The sequence below is a fragment of the Chiloscyllium plagiosum genome, unplaced genomic scaffold, assembly GCF_037043375.1.
Source record: "Chiloscyllium plagiosum isolate Xiang-an unplaced genomic scaffold, Cpla_swu_hap1 HiC_scaffold_7, whole genome shotgun sequence".
Classification (NCBI taxonomy): Eukaryota; Metazoa; Chordata; class Chondrichthyes; order Orectolobiformes; family Hemiscylliidae; genus Chiloscyllium; species Chiloscyllium plagiosum.
The window spans coordinates 119,265,690-119,286,456 of NW_028270145.1; the positions used below are offsets into that span (position 1 = coordinate 119,265,690).

At 50.2% G+C, this 20,767-nt stretch overlaps 1 protein-coding gene across 1 annotated transcript in view; it reads left to right on the forward strand.

Moving 5' to 3' along the window:
* Nucleotides 1-16,068, forward strand: part of LOC122551958 (insulin-like growth factor-binding protein 5) — a 92,888-nt gene extending 76,820 nt beyond the window's left edge. Inside the window, exons 2-4 of the mRNA XM_043694530.2 lie at nucleotides 7,190-7,413; nucleotides 11,257-11,376; nucleotides 15,399-16,068. Of these exons, the coding sequence (XP_043550465.2) occupies nucleotides 7,190-7,413; nucleotides 11,257-11,376; nucleotides 15,399-15,521 (467 nt within the window). The 3' untranslated portion in view covers nucleotides 15,522-16,068. The remainder of the gene's footprint in view (nucleotides 1-7,189; nucleotides 7,414-11,256; nucleotides 11,377-15,398) is intronic.
* Nucleotides 16,069-20,767: the final 4,699 nt, after the last annotated feature.

Consider the following 20,767-nt stretch of genomic DNA (forward strand, 5'->3'; position numbering starts at 1 on the left):
ACACACTGACCCTCACTGGGGTACAGTCCCACACACATTGACTTCACTGGGGTACACTCCCACACACACTGACCCTCACTGGGGTACACTCCCACACACACTGACTCTCACTGGGGTACACTCCCACACACACTGTCCCTCACTGGGGTACAGTCCCACACACACCGACCCTCACTGGGGTACACTCCCACAACTCTGACCCTCACTGGGGTACACTCCCACACACACTGACTCACTGGGGTACACTCCCACACACACTGTCCCTCACTGGGGTACACTCCCACACACACCGACCCTCACTGGGGTACACTCCCACAACACCGACCCTCACTGGGGTACACTCCCACACACACCGACCCTCACTGGGGTACACTCCCACACACACTGTCCCTCACTGGGGTACACTCCCACACACACTGACTCTCACTGGGGTACACTCCCACACACACTGACCCTCACTGGGGTACACTCCCACACACACTGACTCTCACTGGGGTACACTCCCACACACACTGTCCCTCACTGGGGTACACTCCCACACACACTGACTCTCACTGGGGTACACTCCCACACACACTGACCCTCACTGGGGTACACTCCCACACACACCGACCCTCACTGCGGTACACTCCCACACGCACTGACTCTCACTGGGGTACACTCCCACACACACTGACTCTCACTGGGGTACAGTCCCTCACACATTGACTCTCACTGGGGTACACTCCCCCACACACTGACCCTCACTGGGTTACACTCCCACACACACTGACTCTCACTGGGGTACACTCCCACACACACTGACTCTCACTGGGGTACACTCCCCCACACACACTGACCCTCACTGGGGTACAGTCCCTCACACATTGACTCTCACTGGGGCGTTGGACCCACACACACTGACCCTCACTGGGGTACAGTCCCTCACACATTGACTCTCACTGGGGTACACTCCCCCACACACTGACCCTCACTGGGTTACATTCCCACACACACTGACCCTCACTGGGGTACACTCCCACACACACTGACTCTCACTGGGGTACACTCCCACACACACTGACTCTCACTGGGGTACAGTCCCTCACACATTGACTCTCACTGGGGCGTTGGACCCACACACACTGACCCTCACTGGGGTACACTCCCACACACACTGACTCTCACTGGGGTACTGTCCCACACACACTGACTCTCACTGGGGTACACTTCCACACACACTGACTCTCACTGGGGGACAGTCCCACACACACTGACATTCACTGGATAACAGTCCCCCACACACTGACTCTCACTGGGGTACAGTCCCAAACACACTGACTCTCACTGGGGTACACTCCCACACACACTGAATCTCACTGGGGTACAGTCCCAAACACACTGACTCTCACTGGGATACAGTCCCACACACACTGACTCTCACTGGGGTACAGTCCCAAACACACTGACTCTCACTGGGGTACACTCCCACACACACTGACTCTCACTGGGGTACAGTCCCAAACACACTGACTCTCACTGGGGTACACTCCCACACACACTGACTCTCACTGGGGTACAGTCCCCCACACACATTCTCCCTGTGTCTGCGTGGGTTTCTTCCGGGTGCTCCAGTTTCCTCCCACAGTTCAAAAATGTGTAGGTTAGGTGAACTTATGCCTGAAACGTCGATTCCCCAGCTCCTTTGATGCTGCCTGACCTGCTGCGCTTTTCCAGCAACACATTTTTCAGTTTTGATCTCCAGCATCTGCAGTCCTCACTTTCCCCCAAATTGGTCGTAGTGTTAGATAAGGGGTAAATGTAGGGGAATGGGTCTGGGTGGGTTGTGCTTCGGCGGGTCGGTGTGGACTTGTTGGACCGAAGGGCCTGTTTCCACGCTGTAAGTAATCTAATCTAAATTGCCCATACTGCTTGGTGCAATACTTAGAGTGAAATGGGTCTGGGTGGGTTACTCTTTAAAGGGTCGGTGTGGACTAGTTGGGCTGAAGGGCCTGTTTCCACACTATAGGGAATCTAATCACACTGACTGTCACTGGGATACAGTCCCACACACACTGACTTTCACTGGGGTACAGTCCCACACTCACTGACTGTCACTGGGGTACAGTCCCACACACACTGACCCTCATTGGGGTACAGTCCCACACACACTGACTGTCACTGGGGTACAGTCCCACACACAGTGACTCTCACTGGGGTACAGTCCCACACACACTGACTCTCACTGGGGTACAGTCCCACACACACTGACTCTCACTGGGGTACAGTCCCACACACATTGACTTCACTGGGAAGGTGTTGCAGTGAAGTGAGTTTCTGGTGTAACCAGACACCAAACTCTCCGATATATTTAAAGTCCGGAAGGCAGTTGTTGGCATCATTGCTCACTGTCGATTCTGAGCCAGATTCTCTTGCTGTTTTGTTCGTTGCCAGAATTTGAGGATATAGCAAGATTGTTTCCTCACCTTTCCCTCTGTCGCCTCTCTGCCCCGTGCATTCCAACCCTACAGTCCCATCGCACCTTTTAACCCGCACCCCTCGACCTGTACCTCACCATGTTCATTCCCAACAGTCCTTCACCCAGAGGTACAGTCTCTACCCTGAACTGTAATATCTTTCATCTCTGTCCCTATGGCGACTGACTCTCCTGCCACTGGGAAACAGCTTTTCCTTATTCACTCAATTAAAATACTTTCAGAAATTTAAACACCTCCATTAAAATGCCAGCATTAGATTCTGTACAAACCCAGTGTCCTCAGACTCTCCCTGGTCCCATTTGAGTGAATTTCCTCATGGTCCTGACAACCTTCCTAAAGTGTAGAGACTGAATCAGACAACTCTCACACTGACGCCTGAGCTAGTGATTTGGAAAGGGTTTAGTGTAATGGTCTTGCTTTGGTAATCTCTGGCTGTTGTAATGGATCCAAGCAAGTTCCTGTTCCTCACTGCACTTTTTAAATTTCAGTCAGTGAACTGCAAGTGACAAGACCATCTGCACATGATTCAATCCAGAGTTCATTTACTTTCAATAAAACTACAGTAAAAGCTCAGGCTGAAATTCTGGGCTCCTCCCTCAGCGCTGACAGAATTCCAGTGATATGGGTTTTTTTTATCCCTGTGAAAGATACGGAGAGATTAAGGAGGCTATTTCCCTTCTGTTTTTAGAAAGCTGGGAATTTGAATGTTGGTGGTTCTTGTTTAGAGTGAGGGCTCAACACAGTGTGTAACCACCACAAACCAGTACTGTCCAGCTCACTACATGTCCAATTTAAAATCCCCACTGTCCAGTTTGGAATCTGTCATTCGCTCCACCCTCTACCTAGACCCTTAGCTACCTGCACCACAAACTTTGGAATTCTCTCTCAAAAGTCTCTCTCTTCTCTAAGATAATCTGAGAACCTCATTAGAATTGATAACGTCTGAAGGGTTTGGCTGGGGTAAATGTAGTGGAGATGTTTCTCCAAGTGGAAGAGTCTCAAACTTGAGGTCACCCTTTCAAAATCAAGGGTCATCCATTTAAAGGTTCACCAATGTCCTTCAGGGAAAGAAATCTGCCACCCTTACCCAGTCTGGTCTACACGTGACTCCAGACCCACAGTGATGTGGTTGACTCTCAGTCACCCTCTGAAAAGGTGCAGTAAGCCACTCAGTTATACCAATCACTACAAAGTCTCAAAGAAATGAAACTGGACGGATCACCTGGCATCGACCCAGGAACCGGAAAAGGCAGCAGCAGAAACATCCCTGTCTGAGCCTGCAGTGTCCTCCTCACTGCCATCTGGGGTTAGTGCCAACATTGGGAGAGCTGTCTCACAGACTCATCCAGCAACAGCCTGATATAGTCATAGCGACAGAATCCTACCTTACAGACAATGTTCCAGACCCCACCATCACCATCCCTGGATATGGCCTGTCCCACCGGCAGGACTGACCCAGCAGAGGGTCGGCACAATGGGATACAGTCGGGAGGGAGTGGCCTCAGCATTGACTCCGGACCCCATGGGGTCTCATGGCTTCAGGTTAAACATGGGCAAGGAAACCTCCTGCTCATAATCACATACCATCCTCCCTCAGTTAATGTTGAACAACAGGTGGAGGAAGCGCTTGGCATTGCAAGGTCACAGAGAGTCCTCTGGGTGGGGGATTTCACTGTCCACCACCAAGAGTGGCTCAGCAGCAGCATTACTGATCGAGCTGGTCAGGTCCTTAAAGGACATCGCTGCTGGACTGGGTCTGGGACAGGTGGGGAGGGAACCAACAAGAGGGAGAAACAGACTTGACCCCATCCTCACCAATCTGCCGTCTGCAGGTGTATCTGTCCCTGACAGTATCGGTAAGAGTGACCACCACATAGTCCTTGTGGAGACAAAGTCCCACCTTCACTTTGAGAATCCCCTCCATTGGGTTGTGTGGCTCTATCACCATGTTCAATGGGACAGACTTCAAACAGATCAAGCAGCTCCATCCACGAGGTGCTGTGGGTCACCAACAGCAGCAGCTCCCTCTACACTACAGCACAATCTGTAAGCTCATGGCCCGGCATATCCCCCACTCACCCATTACCATCAAGCCAGGGGATCGACCCTGGGTCAATGGAGAGTACAGGAGGGTATGCCAGGAGCAGCACCGGGCAGACCTGAAGGTGAGGCGTCAGCCTGGTGAAGCTACCAAACAGGACTACTTCCACACCGAACAGCATAAACAGCAAGTGACAGACAGAGCTAAGCGATCCCACAACCAATGAATCAGATCGAAGCCCTGCAGTCCTGCCACACCCAGTGGTAAACGGTGGTGGATGATTAAACAACTCACTGGAGCAGGAGGCTCCACAAATCTCCCCACCCTCAATGATGGAGGGGCCCAGCACATCAGGGCAAAGGTTAAGGCTGAAGCTTTCCCAGCAACCTTCAGCCAGACGTGCCGAGTGGGTGATCCATCTCAGCCTCCTCCAGTGGTCCCCAGCGTCACAGACACCAGTCTCCAGCCAATTCGATTCACTCCACGTGATATCAAGAAACAGCTGGAGGCACTGGATACTGTAAAGGCTGCGGGCCCTGACAACACTCCAGCAATAGCACTGAAGACGTGTGCTCCAGAACTTGCCTCTCCCCGAGCCAAGCTGTTCCAGTCCAGTTACAACACTGGCATCTACCCAGCAATGTGGAAAATTGCCCAGGTATGTCCTGGACAGAAAAAGCAGGACAAATCCAACCCGGCCAATTCCCGCCCCATCAGTCTCCTCTCGATCATCCAGAGGGGAGGGAGAGGGACAGCCCTTGACATCGAGGCTGCATTCAACCGAGTGTGGCATCACGGAGCCCTGGCTAAACTGGAATCAGTGGGTATCAGGGGGCAAACTCTCTGCTGGTTACAGTCATACCTGGCACAGAGGAAGATGGCTGTGGTTGTTGGATGGTCAGTCATCTCAGCTCCAGGACATCAGCTCAAGAAGGCAGCTCACCACCACTTTCTCAGGGGAAGATGTTGGACAATAAATGCTGGGCCCAGCCAGTGGCACACACATCCCATGAATCAATAAAGAAAATGGGGGTGAGGGCAATGCTTTTCCTCATAGGGTCATGAGTCTCAGTGGAAGCAGAGTCATTGAATATTTCCAAGTCAGGTGTGGGGAGATTCCTGATGCACAAAGATAGTGAAAGGTTATTAGGGTCAGGCAGGAATGGGGGATGATCAGATCAGCCATCATTACATAGAATGATGGAGCAGGATGTGGGGATGAGTCGCTTTCCCCAACTCCAAATTCATTTCTTTGTGTGGAATTCTTAACTAATCCTTTGACAGGGCACCTCAAAATCACCTTGTGTTGTTTAACTATGTTAAAAGCTCCATTTAAATGAATGTTGTTCTACCTGGGATGTTCAATGACAAAGCTGTATTTGATAAAGAGAAGGGAGATCTCCCGGTTTGAAAAGACTAATCTTTCAGATTCATTCCTGCTTCCCAATTAGCAGTGAACTTGCAGAGAGCTGTGAGAGGCTTCGGAGATTGGGTGACGGTATGCAGACAAGGAAAGTTGTGGGGGTGGGGGTGCGGTGAAGCATATCGAGGTGGGATGGGAGTGTGAGGGAGAGGCTGTGAAAGAGAGAGAGAGAGAAAGGGATTGGGGAGAGAGAGAGACACACACACATCAGCTGGCTACAATCTAACCTCACAATCTCAGTCAATCGCAAAGAGTCTGCAGGAGATGGGAGGCAGCATTACTCAGCTGTTTGAGGGGTTGATTGAGTTGTTAGGTTACACCACCTACTGGCAGTGACCAGACACAGGCCCTGAAACCAAAACAGATCAGATTGCAGAAACTCAGCAGCTCTGGCAGTGTCTGTGGGAAGAGATCAGAGTTAGTGTTTTGAGTCCTGAGAGATTCTTGCTCCCCTGTGTGGCTGAGAGTGAGGGCTGCAGGGAGACTGAGGAAACCGACTGTAGCACCATGGCACAGGGAACCATTCAGGAGGGGAGAGGAAAGAGAAATGTAGTTGTAATCGGGGAGGGTATAGTCAGGGGAATAGACACTGTTCTCCCTGGGCTGGATTGAGAGTCTCGAAGGTCGGGTTACCTGCCTGGTGCCCAGGATCAGGATATCCCACCTAGGCTGCAGAGGAACTTGGAGTGGGAGGAGAAAGATCGAGTTGTTGTGGTCCATGTCAGTACCAATGATATCATAGAAAGAGGAAATGAGGGAATATGAGCAGCTAAGGACTAAATTAAAAAGCAGGAACAAAAAGGTAATAATCACTGGATGACTCGGTGTGCCATGAGAAAATTGGCACAGGGTCAATAATTGATCGATCCACTGTTATCACAAATACTGAGAGACAGTGAAAAGTGTTGTGTTGTGAGCTCTGCAGGCAGATTGTACTGTACAAAGTGGATCAATAAGGTTAAAGAGGCAAATGCATGGTTCAAATCCATGGGAGATTGGCACCAGTACTGGGGTAGGAGAGGACAGGCTGCAGCTGAATCATGTTGGGGCGAGAGTCCTGGTCAGTCATAAAACTCAGGCTCTGGACAGGCCTTTAAGTTATTTAGTGGGGGAGGGGGAGGGGGAGGTCTGCACTGACTCCTGAACTTCTGTCCTCCACATGTCAGAGTGCAGCACTCCCGCAGTCCTGACAGTTGTTCTGCTCAGTGTGATATTAAATCACTATTTGTCTGGGGTTTTGTTTTGTAGTGAAGGAGCCTCCTGAGACAGAGCAGTCGATTTCTCTGGACACGGCTGAGGAAGGTTACAGTTCCAATCCAATGCCCAAAAAGCACAGTCGCTTGTCTAACCACAAGGTGGAAGCATTGAACAAGGATCGCAAAAAGAGGCTGCATATTTCCAAAATCATCTCCTCCTCGGAGAACACATCCCACGACCGACGTCTCCCTGGTCACAAGCAGGAATCAGAACTTGTAAGTCCTTGAGGATCATGGTGTCCCTGTAGAACACAACATTGACTATACCATGCTGTCACTGAGCAACACTCCCTGCTTCCCCAGCCCTTCTGTGTCCCACCAAAACATCCAGGCAATAAGGGCCACTGCCCACTCTTTGAAGGCTTATCTAATTTCTGATTTGGAGGTGCTGGTGTTGGACTGGGGTGTACAAAGTTAAAAATCACACAACACCAGGTTATAGTCCAACAGGTTTAATTGGAAGCACTAGCTTTCGGAGGTACGTTGTGGAGTATAAGATTGTAAGACACAGAATTTATGACTAGATTCCCTACAGTGTGGAAACAGGCCCTTCGGCCCCATGACCCTCCGAAGAGCAACCCACCCAGGCCCATTTCCCTCTGACTAATGCACCTAACACTATGGACAATTTAGCGTGGCCAATTCACCTGACCCTGCACATCTTTGGACTGTGGGAGGAAACCGAAGCACCCGGAGGAAACCCACGCAGACACGGGGAGAACGTGCAAACTCCACACAGACAGTCGCTTGAGGGGCTGGAATTGAACCTGGGTCTCTGGCGCTGTGAGGCTGCAGTGCTAACCTATAAATTCTGTCTTACAATCTTATTCTCCACAACCACCTGATGAAGGACCAACGCTTCGAAAGCTAGTGCTTCCAAATAAACCTGTTGGACTATAATCTGGTGTTATGGGATTTTTAACTTTATCTAATTTCTCTCTCTCTCTCTCTCTCTCTGCCTCTCTCTCCCTTTCCCCTGTTCTTTCCTTATGATGCTCGAATTATTTTCCCTTTGGCCATTACTTCAATTCCCCTTTGAAAATTAACTTTCACAGACCCTTCAAGCATCACTTGAGAGACGATGGCCGAGTGGTATTATTCTGGATTGTTAATCTAGATAATGTTCTAGAGACCCAGGTTCAAATCCCCACTGTGGCAGATAGTGGAATTTTAATTCAATAAAAATCTGGAATGAGGAGTTTGCTGATGACCACAAAACAATTGTTGGAAAAGCCCACCTGGTTCAGTGATGTCCCTCAGAGAGGGAAATCTGCCACCCTTACCTGGTCTGGCCTACCTGTGACTCCAGACCCACAGCAGCATGATTGACTCAACTATTCCCTGGGGGCTAAACGCTCGCCTAGTCAGTGACGTCCTTATCTCGTAAGTGAATAATAAAAACAATTCCAGATCGTAACAAGCTGCTGAGGCCAAAATCATCCTTATCTTCCCTTTGGATTCTTTCGGCATTGTCTTAGTTTGTAACTCTTATAGTTACTGATCCTCCCACCTCTCTATCAAATCCTTTTATCATTTGAAAACCTCAATTAAATCTTCCCATCAGACTTCCTCTTCTCAAAAATGAACTGTTCCAACTTTTCCAGCCTCTACACATTCCTTGCACTCCCTCATTGTTGCTTCCTCTCTGGATAATCTTCACTGTACCCTCTCTCAGGCCATGACATCCTTCCTAATGTTGGGAGCCTGGAACTGAACACTGGAGAATGTTGTAAGATTAAAAGAGAAAGCTTATAAAGTGACCAGAAATTATAAAAAAAATCTGAGGACTGAGAAATTCTTGGAATGCAGCAAAGGATGATAAAGAAACTGATAAAAGAAACAACTAAGAATGCAATCTAACAAAAACATAAAAATAGATTGTGAAAGCTATTGCTTAAGAAGGAAATATCTGGCTAAATGAATGTGGGTCTATTAGAATCAGGAACATTTATAATAGGGAATAGAGAAATGATGGAAAAACTAAATAATTCCATAGTATCTGATTTCACTGAGGAGAATTTGAGAAATCTCCCAGAACTAGGGATAGAAGTGACTGGAAATGAGGAGCTGCACCATAGAAAGCCTCCTATCTAGATGTATCACAGCTCAGTTTGGCAACTGCTCTGCCCCAGGACCACAAGAAATTACAGAGAGTTGTGAACACAGCCCAGTCCCTCCCAAAATCCAGCCTTCCATCTACTGACTCCGTCTACACTTCCTGCTGTCTCAGCAAAGACCCCTCCCATCCCGTTATAATCTCTTCCACCGGACTGAAGATACACAACTTGAAAACACGTGCCAACAGATTTAAGAACAGCTTCTTCCCGGCTGTTATCAGGATCATGTACAGACCTCTCAGGTAACGGACCGCTCTGAGGAAGGGTCACCAAACCTGAAATGTTAACTCTGATTACTCTTCACAGATGCTGCCAGACCTGCTGAGCTTTTCCAGCAACTTCTGTTTCTTTCTCTCATATATTAGAGTTGATTCCTCTCTGCACCTTCTCTGTCGCTGTAACACTATATTCTGCATTCTGTTCTATTACCCTGGTGTACTTATGTAAGGTATGATTTGTCTGGTTAGTACACAAACAATACTTTTCACTCTATCACAGTACAGGTGACAATAATAAATGAAATCAAAAAGAGAAAGAAAATAGGGAAGTAAGGACCTATTAGCCTGTCATCAAGAGTTGGTAAATGTTAGGATTGATTATAAAAGATGAGATAAACAAACACTTCGATGACATTGATTGGATTGGGCAGAGTCAGCATGGATTTAAGAATGGGGAAGATTTCACTAACAGAACTAATAAAAGAATACTGATGGATGTAGTATACTTAGATTTTCAGAAGGCTTTTGATAAAGTGTCCCACAGGAAGCTGGTTAGAAACAGTTTGTACTTGGGAGGGAATGTCCTGGCGTGGATTAATAATTGGGGGCTAAGAGGCAGAAACCAGAGGTGGACAGATTTCTGATGACCAGTGGGGAACAGGGCTATGGGGATGGGGTGGATAAAAGGCATCAAAGTGCTTAATCAACCATGATCATATAGAATGGTGAGGCAAACTTAACAGGCTGAATGGCCTGCTCCGATGTTTAAGTCCTATGAAGCCTACCCATAGTTAACAAATGGTTTAGTAAACCTGTCTTGTTATAGTATAACTCACTGCTTCTGTTTACTAACCAATACCACTTTCTCAACTTCTCCTACTACAGAACTCTCCTTCTCACCTTAAATGCATGTTGTACATACATCCCACAAGTTTCTGCATGCTATTTTCTGTTGTCTCTTTATTGGATATTGCCTTTCCTCATTCTTTTAGCAATAAGAAGCATGATTCTCTATATTAAACTTCACCTGCCATGGGGTCTACCCCATTTGACCAGCTCACCTTCGCTGTTATAGTTCCTTCTGTTATGGAGAAATCCAAGCAGGACTTCCAGAGAACCATCTTCACTGAGAGTGAGGTAAAAATGTGGGTCTGGTTACCACATTCTGGGGCAACTCGGGATGGGCAGCAATGCTGGGCCTTGCCCATATCCCATTAATTAATTAAAAATGGTGACTGCCAGCCATTCACAAAAGGAAGAGGCTGGATAAACACACAAGAGATGTCCCAGGTAAAAACAATGTCTGCAGACGCTGGAAACCAGAGTCTAGATTAGAGTGATGCTGGAAAAGCACAGTAGGTCAGGCAGCATCCAGGGAGCAGGAAAGTCAACGTTTCAGGCAAAAGCCCTTTATCAGGAATAGAACTCTATTCCTGATGAAGGGCTTTTGCCCGAAACGTCGATTTTCCTGCTCCTCGGATGCTGCCTGACCTACTGTGCTTTTCCAGCATCACTCTAATCTAGACACAAGAGGTGTACCACAGCCTGGGGGGTGGGTTGAGATAAGGAGGTGGTGGAGGGAGTGGGGGAGGGGGGAGGAGAAGCAGCCAGAGGTTCAGAAACACACTCCTGGTTACAGACGAGCAAATGACCAATGGAATCTGCAGGTCAGTGGTTTGTTGTTCCCTTATGGTGGTGTAACTGGTTTGTCCTTTAATCCACAGGGTCCTTGCCGCCGACAAATGCAGGTGGTGTTGCAGAATCTGAAGAAAGCTGCCTACCTGAGTCCACATGAGGTTTATATCCCGAACTGTGACCGTAAAGGCCTGTACAAAAGGAAACAGGTCCGTGAGTATTGTCGGAGCTCGTGTGAACTGCTAGCACTGTCCCTTTGCACAAAATCATAGCAATTGTACTAGCCTCCTCCTCTGGCAGCTCATTCCATATACGCACCACCCGCCAAGTGAAAAAGTTGCCCCTTAGGTCTCTATTCCCCTCTCACCTTAATCCTATGCCATCCAGTTTTGAACTTACCTACCCTGGGGAAAACACCTTAGCTATTCATCCTATCGAAGCCCCTCATGATTTTATAAACAATCTCTTCAGCCAGAAGGTGGGGACTCTGTGGAACTCATTGCCGCAGAAGGTAGTGGAGACCAAGTCATTGAGTGTATTTAAGAAGCAGATAAATAGGTTCTTGATTCTGAAAGGGGTCAAGAGTCACAGGGAGAAGGCAGGAGGATGGGGTTGAGAAACATATCAGCCATGATCAAATGGCAGAGTGGATTCAATGGATCAAACAGCCTAAATCTGCTTCAATATCTTATAGTCTTATGGAACCATTCTTGAAAGTCATTTCTGCACGCCCTCTGATACATTCTTTTCTGTAACGTGGTGCCTACAGCCATACACAGTACCCCAGCTGAGGTTTAATAAGTGCGTTGTCAAAATTAATGATCATGTTCTTGCCCCTTGTACACTATATGTGTTCAGAAAGCCCTGCATCGTGAATGGCTGTTTAACCCTGCTCCCCACCGCTCCTGCCATCTTTGACAACTTGTATGCACATACGCCCAGGTCCCTCTGCTCCTGCACCCCACCAAACCCCTCAATCCCTCCCTGCCGCATCACACTAACACCCTATACCTTCTCCCCAGCCCTGTTAGATCATAACTATTTCCTTTTCAACAGTGTCTCCTGATTCTTCGAATCAAAATGATTCACATGACATTTCTCTGCATTAAACTTCATCTGTCATATATCTGCCCAATCCACCAACCTGTCTATAAAATATACCACTGCCCACTTCACACTGAAAACAGTTCCTGCACAACAGGTCCGAGGGGCTGAATGGCCTCCTGATGTTTCTGTGTAACAGGCTTTAGGGGCAGAATCATGAGGCTGCCTGGGCCCAGCATTTACTGCCCATCCCTAATTGCCCCTTGAGAAGGTGGGGGTGAGCTGCCTTCTTGAACCGCTGCAGTCCATGTGCTGTGGGTAGACCCACAATGCCCTTAGGGAGGGAATTCCAGGATTCTGACCCAGTGACACTAAAGGAACGACAATATATTTCCAAGTCAGGATGGTGAGGGGCTGGGAGGGGAACTTGCAGGGGGTGGTGTTCCCATGTATCTGCTGCCCTTGTCCTTCTCGATGGAAGTGGTTGTGGGTTTGGAAGGTGCTGTCTGAGGATCTTTGGAACTGGTGTTAGTGTGGAAGGAGGCCATTTGGCCTGTTGTGTCTGCCCCAGCTATGCCTGCCTCTTCGTAAGGCCCCAGCTATGCCTGCCTCTTCGTAGGATATGTGGAACAGTCCATCTTCCGCAACTACACTGGCCCCACCCCCCACCTTTTCCTCCACTACATCGATGACTGTATCGGCGCCGCCTCGTGCTCCCATGAGGAGGTTGAACAGTTCATCCACTTCACCAACACCTTCCACCCCGACCTCAAATTCACCTGGACAGTCTCAGATTCCTCCCTCCCCTTCCTCGACCTTTCTATTTCTATCTCAGGCGACCGAATCAACACGGACATCTACTACAAACCAACCGACTCCCACAGCTACCTGGACTACACCTCCTCCCATCCTGCCCCCTGTAAAAACGCCATCCCATTCTCCCAATTCCTTCGACTCCGCCGCATCTGCTCCCAGGAGGACCAGTTCCAAAAACGCACAACCCAGATGGCCTCCTTCTTCAAGGACCGCCATTTCCCCCCCGACGTGGTCGACGATGCCCTCCACCGCATCTCCTCCACTTCCCGCTCCTCCGCCCTCGAACCCCGCCCCTCCAACCGCCACCAGGACAGAACCCCACTGGTCCTCACCTACCACCCCACCAGTCTCCATGTACAGCGCATCATCCGCCGTCATTTCCGCCACCTCCAAACGGACCCCACCACCAAGGATATATTTCCCTCCCCTCCCCTATCAGCATTCCGTAAAGACCACTCCCTCCGTGACTCCCTCGTCAGATCCACACCCCCCACCAACCCAACCTCCACTCCCGGCACCTTCCCCTGCAACCGCAGGAGGTGCAAGACTTGCGCCCATACCTCCCCCCTCACCTCCCTCCAAGGCCCCAAAGGAAACTTCCATATCCGCCACAGATTCACCTGTACCTCCACCCACATCATCTATTGCATCCTCTGCACCCGATGTGGCCTCCTCTATATTGGGGAGACGGGCCGCCTACTTGCGGAGCGTTTCAGAGAACACCTCTGGGACACCCGGACCAACCAACCCAACCACCCTGTAGCTCAACATTTCAATTCCCCCTCCCACTCCACCAAGGATATGCAGGTCTTTGGACTCCTCCATCGTCAGACCACAGCAAAACGACGGTTGGAGGAAGAACGCCTCATCTTCCGGCTAGGAACACTCCAACCACAAGGGATGAACTCGGATTTCACCAGTTTTCTCATTTCCCCTCCCCCCAGCCTGTCTCAGTCAAATCCATCAAATTCAGCACCGCCTTCCTAACCTGCAATCTTCTTCCCGACCTCTCCGCCCCCACCCCCAGTCTGACCTATCACCCTCACCTTGACCTCTTTCCACCTATCACATTTCCGACGCCCCTCCCCCAAGTCCCTCCTCCCTACCTTTTATCTTAGCCTGCTGGACAAACTGTCCTCATTCCTGAAGAAGGGCTAATGCCCGAAACGTCGATTCTCCTGCTCCTTGGATGCTGCCTGACCTGCTGCGCTTTTCCAGCAACACATTTCCATCTCTGTTGTGTCATGAACAATTCACCCAGTGCCGTTCCCTACCTTCCTCAGTAACCCCAGACACATAGAATGCAGGAGTAGGTCATTTGGTCCACTGTTCCATTATTCAATATGATCTTGACTGTTAATCCAACCCAGTCACCACCACCCACATCACCCCCCCACTCCCACGTTGTCTCTCCATACACTTTGATCCCTTTAGCTCTAAGATCTAAAAGCTAATTCATTCCTGAGTACAACCAGTATTTTGGCATCAACTGCCCTCTGTGGTAGTGAATTGCATGAGACAACCATCCTTTTCTGATAATGATCCATTCTCCTCTGTAAGCCTATGTCACACCAGTGAGGTGATGGCCTAGTGGGTATTATTGCAGGCCTATCAATCCAGAGACTCAGGTAATGTTCTGGGGTCCTGAGTTTGAATCCCACTGTGGCATTGGCGGAATTTGAAATCAGTAAATATCTATAATTAAGAATCTAATGATTGTTAAACCATTGTCGTAAACATCCATCTGGGTCACTAATGTCCTTTAGAGAAGGAAACTGCCATCCTTACTTGGTCTGGCCTACATGTGACTCCTGTATTCCTGATGAAGGGCTTTTGCCCGAAACATTGGTTTTCCTGCTCCTCGGATGCTGCCTGACCTGCTGTGCTTTTCCAGCACCACTCTAATCTAGACTCTGGTTTCCAGCATCTGCAGTCCTTGTTTTTACCTACATGTGACTCCAGACCCACAGCAATGTGGATGACTCTTAAACCCTGTCTGGGCAGTTAGATTAGATTAGATTAGATTACTTACAGTGTGGAAACAGGCCCTTTGGCCCATCAAGTCCACACCGAGCCTCCGAAGAGCAACCCACCCAGACCCATTCCCCATCACTATGGGCAATTTAGCATGGCCAATTCACCTGACCTGCACATCTTTGGACTGTGGGAGGAAACCGGAGCACCCAGAGGAAACCCGCGCAGACATGGGGATTAGGGATGGGCAATAAATGCTGGGCCAGCGTTTTTCACCCTCATTCTGTGAATGATGAAAATAAATGCAGGCAGCAAGCTTTCCCTGCTGCTCATCTTGCTTTGCTGAATGACCTGGTTGTATTTTACATTGATTAGGAGTCTCCTTTCCTCTCCACAGTGCAAGCCCTCGAAGGGGAAGCGACGAGGCCTGTGTTGGTGTGTGAATAAGCATGGACTGAAACTACCTGGCTCCGATTTCAAGCACCGTGACTTTCAGTGTCACAGCTTTGAGAGCAACTGATGTCACTGTGTCATTGAAACCCTCGGCAACATGTTAGGCTCCTCTCCAACCAACTGAGCTATCTTCTCACCAGCTGGGTGGCTGACTACAGACTATAAACCTTTGGCAGTGAGTGCATCAAAGTGTAATAATTTAAACAAAAATTGTATGTAATGATTTTTCGGGGCATCGGATTGGTTGAACCTGTGTGAGCTTCTTATTTTGGCTTTTCAATCTCTACCAAAGAAACACGTTTCAATTCAGATTGGCTTTGGTAAGAAACTGCTGGAGGATGGGGTAATAATGTTCTCTTTTTAAACCAAATGCCCTTTCTCATCACGAGTTAAGGAGATCTTCACCCATCCAAAAAATGCACTTAAAGAAAGCCCCCAGACCTTCAACCCAATCTTTCACCAGACACACGGACCCTACAGAGCTGCAGGGATCTGGATTGGACGAGGGACTGGGGACATCCATTGTCTGGAGTGGCCTCCTCCTCACTTTCATCTGAGGGCCTTCTGGAGCTGGAGGGGGTAGGGGGAAGGAGGATAGGGATGAGTGTGTCGGGGAGGTTGCTGGTCTGGGAATGAGGGGGAGCTGGGGGGGGGATGTTGGTGTGGGAATGAGGGGGTGTGGGGGGAGCTGATCTGGGAATGAGGGGGAGCGGGGGGGAGCTGATCTAAGAATGGGGGGAGTGGGAGTAGCTGGTCTGGGAATGAGGGGGAGCTGGGGGGGGATGTTGGTGTGGGAATGAGGGAGAGTGCGGGGGAGCTGGTCTGGGAATGAGGGGGAGCTGGGGTGGGATGTTAGTATGGGAATGGGGGCAGCTGGGGGGGGAATGTTGGTGTGGGAATGGGGAGGTGCAAGGGGGGATGTTGGTGTGGGAATGGGGGGGAGCTGGGGGGGATGTTGGTTTGGGAATGGGGGGAGCTGGGAGGGATGTTGGTGTGGGAATGGGGGGTGAGCTGGGGTGGGTTGAGGGGAGCTGGGAATGGGGATGGTGGAGTTGAGGCAGGGGAGTTAAGTTGGGGCCAGGCTAAAGGGTCAGGTGGTCTTGGATGACATATCACCTGACCCGGGAATCTACAGACCCTGACACACTAGTGGGATCCCACATTGAGGACCATCCTCGGAGCGTGCATGCTGGGATCAGGCAAGTTACTCTAGGTGGGAGGTGAAGGGGAAGGGGGTGACTGGTGAGTGGGTGAATTTGTTAGTTCAGAGATACTGACTCTCACTGGACATCACATCATTGGCCTGCTCCCAGTCCCAAGGCAGAGTGATTCCCCATGCAGCACTTTGCTGCAGTACCTGTTTGCTACCAATAGGGGGGTGATAACTCAGAGGGGTGCCCCCTGGTGACTAAATGCAGGTACTGCACTGACAGGCTCTCCAGCTGCTCCTCCAACAAGTGACACCCAGTGGCCTAGGGCTCCCAAGTCATTAGCTCCCTCCTTCCCTCGCCCCGCCCTTCCCCCCACCCCACACACCCCCCCCCCCAACCCCGGGCGGAGAAGCTGACTTGTGGCTGGTGTTACCAGCTCCAGTAACCCCAACCCCCAACCCTCCCACAACCCAGAACATTCATACATTCCTCCCACCCTCGTGTGTTGTTCACTTAGTTAAGACATGAGGTCCCTTGGCCTCGAAGGAGCGGGAGTGAGGGTGGGGGGTGGGAGGGGTGCATGGCCTGGCTGGTGGGGAGGGGGAGGTGTTTTCTTAACTTTTACCTTCTGCCCTGTGGGCTGTAGATGCCCCCCAGGCCTTCAGTCAACCTTCAGGTACCACTGAGCTATTTGACTTTGTCTGGCATCATAACCCAGTGTAACAATGTCCATCCCTTCCCCACCCAGCATCCCCACCAGACTGCGAGACCACCCCCACCCCCCAGCTTTCCTTCACTGCCCCTGTCAGGGAAGAATCAGGCCGGGGGCTGGAAGGCTGAGTTCTGATTTCAACATTCCCATTTCAGGAATGTCCTCTCGGAGCTCTGGCTGATGGATTCAGTCACTCGAGGGGGTGCAGTGATGTCAATTACATCGACAGGGAGAAAAATGTCAAATGGGTGGAAAATTTTAAGAAGCCTTTAGCTGAGGGTGGGGGGAGGGGTCCTTTAATCGAAACAGGGGCAATGTACAAGTGAAATACATCCGGGGGGAAGGGGGGAGGGGGGTGGTAGGAAAACCTTACGAAGCACAACCCGTAAAGAGGTTTCCCTCCTTATGGATTTTGTGTGGAATTTAAGATGGCAAATGCTGAATGAATATTATTTTCTGTGTTTGAATTTTCTTGTTACACTGTTTGCTGAGCTTTGTACATGGTTTCTCCCAGACACTCAGAACATTATGTTTTATTTTGAATTTCTTCTTCATCTCGCTGACTAGCACTCCCAGTCTGACTGTCCAACCCTCACTCACTCCAACAGATTGGGGAAAAATGCAAAGACTGAGTTCGCCCAATGCTGTCCTCCCCTTTGGCAAGGTGTCTCTTGGTCACTGACAGATGGTTCCCCTCAGCCCAGGCCGGGAATACAATTTGTGGGGGGAAAGGGGGCGAGAGACGGGGCAAAGCCACGGGGTAGGGAGCTGATCATTAGGGACTGAGCTGAGGAGAAATGTCTTCACTAAGAGTTTGGTTAATCTCCATCACAGAGGGTTGTGGATGCTGTATTGTTGAATGTTATGGAGATTGGCACGGACAGAGTTTGTTCTCTCTGTTTGGAGGAGCTGGTGTTGGACTGGGGTGTACAAAGTTAAAAATCACACAACACCAGGTTATAGTCCAACAGGTTTAATTGGAAGCACACTAGCTTTCAGAGCGACGCTCCTTCGTCAGGTGACTATCACCTGATGAAGGAGCGTCGCTATGAAAGCAGTGCTTCCAATTAAACCTGTTGGACGATAACCTGGTGTTGTGTGATTTTTAACTTTGTTCTCTTGGGGAATCAAGGTGGGGGGCGGTTTGTGGGGATGTCGAATTTTAGTCCAAAATCAGCCACAATCACCTTAAATGGTGGAGCAGCGTCAAAGGTCAGAATAGTCTGTTCCTGCTCCTGTTGCTGGCTCTCTGACTCACTGGGAGGGTCTTGCTGGTTAGGGCAATTCTTATTGTTCCTGATACCTCACTGCTCCATATTTGGGGGAGGGGGGGGGTGGCTTGCTGGGGTAACAGAGGCTCACGTTGGGAGGAGACCATGGTTCTGTCTCAGATATAGGCTTTCAGGATACCTGGAACTGCAGTTCCTCTCACTGTCAACAGAAACCACTATCGACGAGGGTAAGGTCAAGTAGAAAAACTGGAGAGGAACGCGAGGGAGAACGGATTTACAGGAACCCCACCCTGTGTCAGGCCAGGCATCTGCAGAAGCTATGTTCATATCTCCCCAAGGACCAGGCTGCGTGGGGGAGGGGCTGTCATGATAATGTCATTGTAATGAATAAAATTGGATTTGGAAGCTGGGCTCTGAGCCGGTGGCTGTATCCCCAAGATAATTGGTGTGAAGACCCATGTGGGTCACTCATGTCCTTAGGGAAGGAATCAACCGTCCTCACCCTGCCTGGCCTACATGTGGCCCCACCCCTCACAGTGATGAGGCTGACTGTAAACTGAGGTCCCCTTTGTGGGGTGATGATGTCAGTCAGTGCTACAGGATCCCCCTCCTGACAATCGGTTTACAAATGGTTGACCAGGGTCACCTCCAGCAGCCTCACAGCCACTCAGTCACTGCCCCCCCCCCCCGCCCAGGGAAGGCAATGGACAGGGGTATCTCAGTGTCTCCACCCTGGTGGGAGGGGTGGGGGGATTTCAATGTGCCTGTTGGTCTCCCCGCTCGGGCTGTAGACCAAGTTGTGAATGAGGACAGGGCTGTCCTCTTCGGAGAGGGGCTGGTGAATGGTTGACGGAGGGATATCAAATGCAGGCTGAGGTTGTTGGGAAGGGTTTTCGGGAAGTTGGCTGATGATTGAGTGATCGGTGTGAGGAGTTGGAGATGTAAGTGGCTTAAGGAGCAAGCAGGATTGTTGAGGAGCACAGAAGGGAGTGGGGGAACTCACTTTGACCCAGTTACACTGAGGGGAGAATGAGGGGTTCCAACAGGGTCTCAGGCAAATACTGACATGACCATCTAAACAACCCGTCACCATTCAAACCCACCCCCTCACCAAGTCATCCAAACCTGTGAAACCCCTGAACTTAACGACGGTGTATCTCGAGGAGAAACCTTCTTTTGTGTCCAATAAAACAAGACGTTTATCAAAATATTCTGGTTAAAATTTTGTATGAATTATATTTGTAACATTTCTGGTGAACACTGTATGCTATTTATTCAATTTGTAATTTATCTACTCCTCCATCTTTGTCTTATGGTAATGACAAAGCATTTATTTAAATAAAGATTCATACGCATCACCCAGACAGTGTCCCTGGATTTCACATGGAAACCGAGAAACTCAAAGCACTGGAACCTGCCGCCGCGAAGAGAGATCACGACACGAGAGTGGGTAGGGGACACAGATACCAGGGAGAGAGGGGGATACCAGGGAGAGAGGGGGTTACCAGGGAGAGAGGGGGATACCAGGGAGAGAGGGGGTTACCAGGGAGAGAGGGGGATACCAGGGAGTGAGAGGGGGATACCTGGGAGAGAGGGGGATACCTGGGAGAGAGGGGGATACCAGGGAGAGAGGGAGATACCAGGGAGAGAGGGGGAAACCAGGGAGAGAGGGGGATACCAGGGAGAGAGAGAGGGATACCAGGGAGAGAGAGAGGGATACCAGGGAGAGAGAGGGGGATACCAGGGAGAGATGGGGAAACCAGGGAGAGAGGGGGATACCAGGGAGAGAGGGGGATACCAGGGAGAGAGGGGGATACCAGGGAGAGAGGGGGTTACCAGGGAGAGAGAGAGGGATACCAGGGAGAGAGAGGGGGATACCAGGGAGAGATGGGGAAACCAGGGAGAGAGGGGGATACCAGGGAGAGAGAGGGGGATACCAGGGAAAGAGGGGGATACCAAGGAGAGAGGGGGATACCAGGGAGAGAGGGGGGGATACCAGGGAGAGAGGGAGATACCAGGGAGAGAGGGGGATACCAGGGAGAGAGAGGGGGATACCAGGGAGAGAGGGAGATACCAGGGAGAGAGGGGGATACCAGGGAGAGTGGGAGATACCAGGGAGAGAGAGGGGCATACCAGGGAGAGAGAGAGGGATACCAGGGAGAGTGGGAGATACCAGGGAGAGAGGGGGATACCAGGGAGAGAGAGAGGGATACCAGGG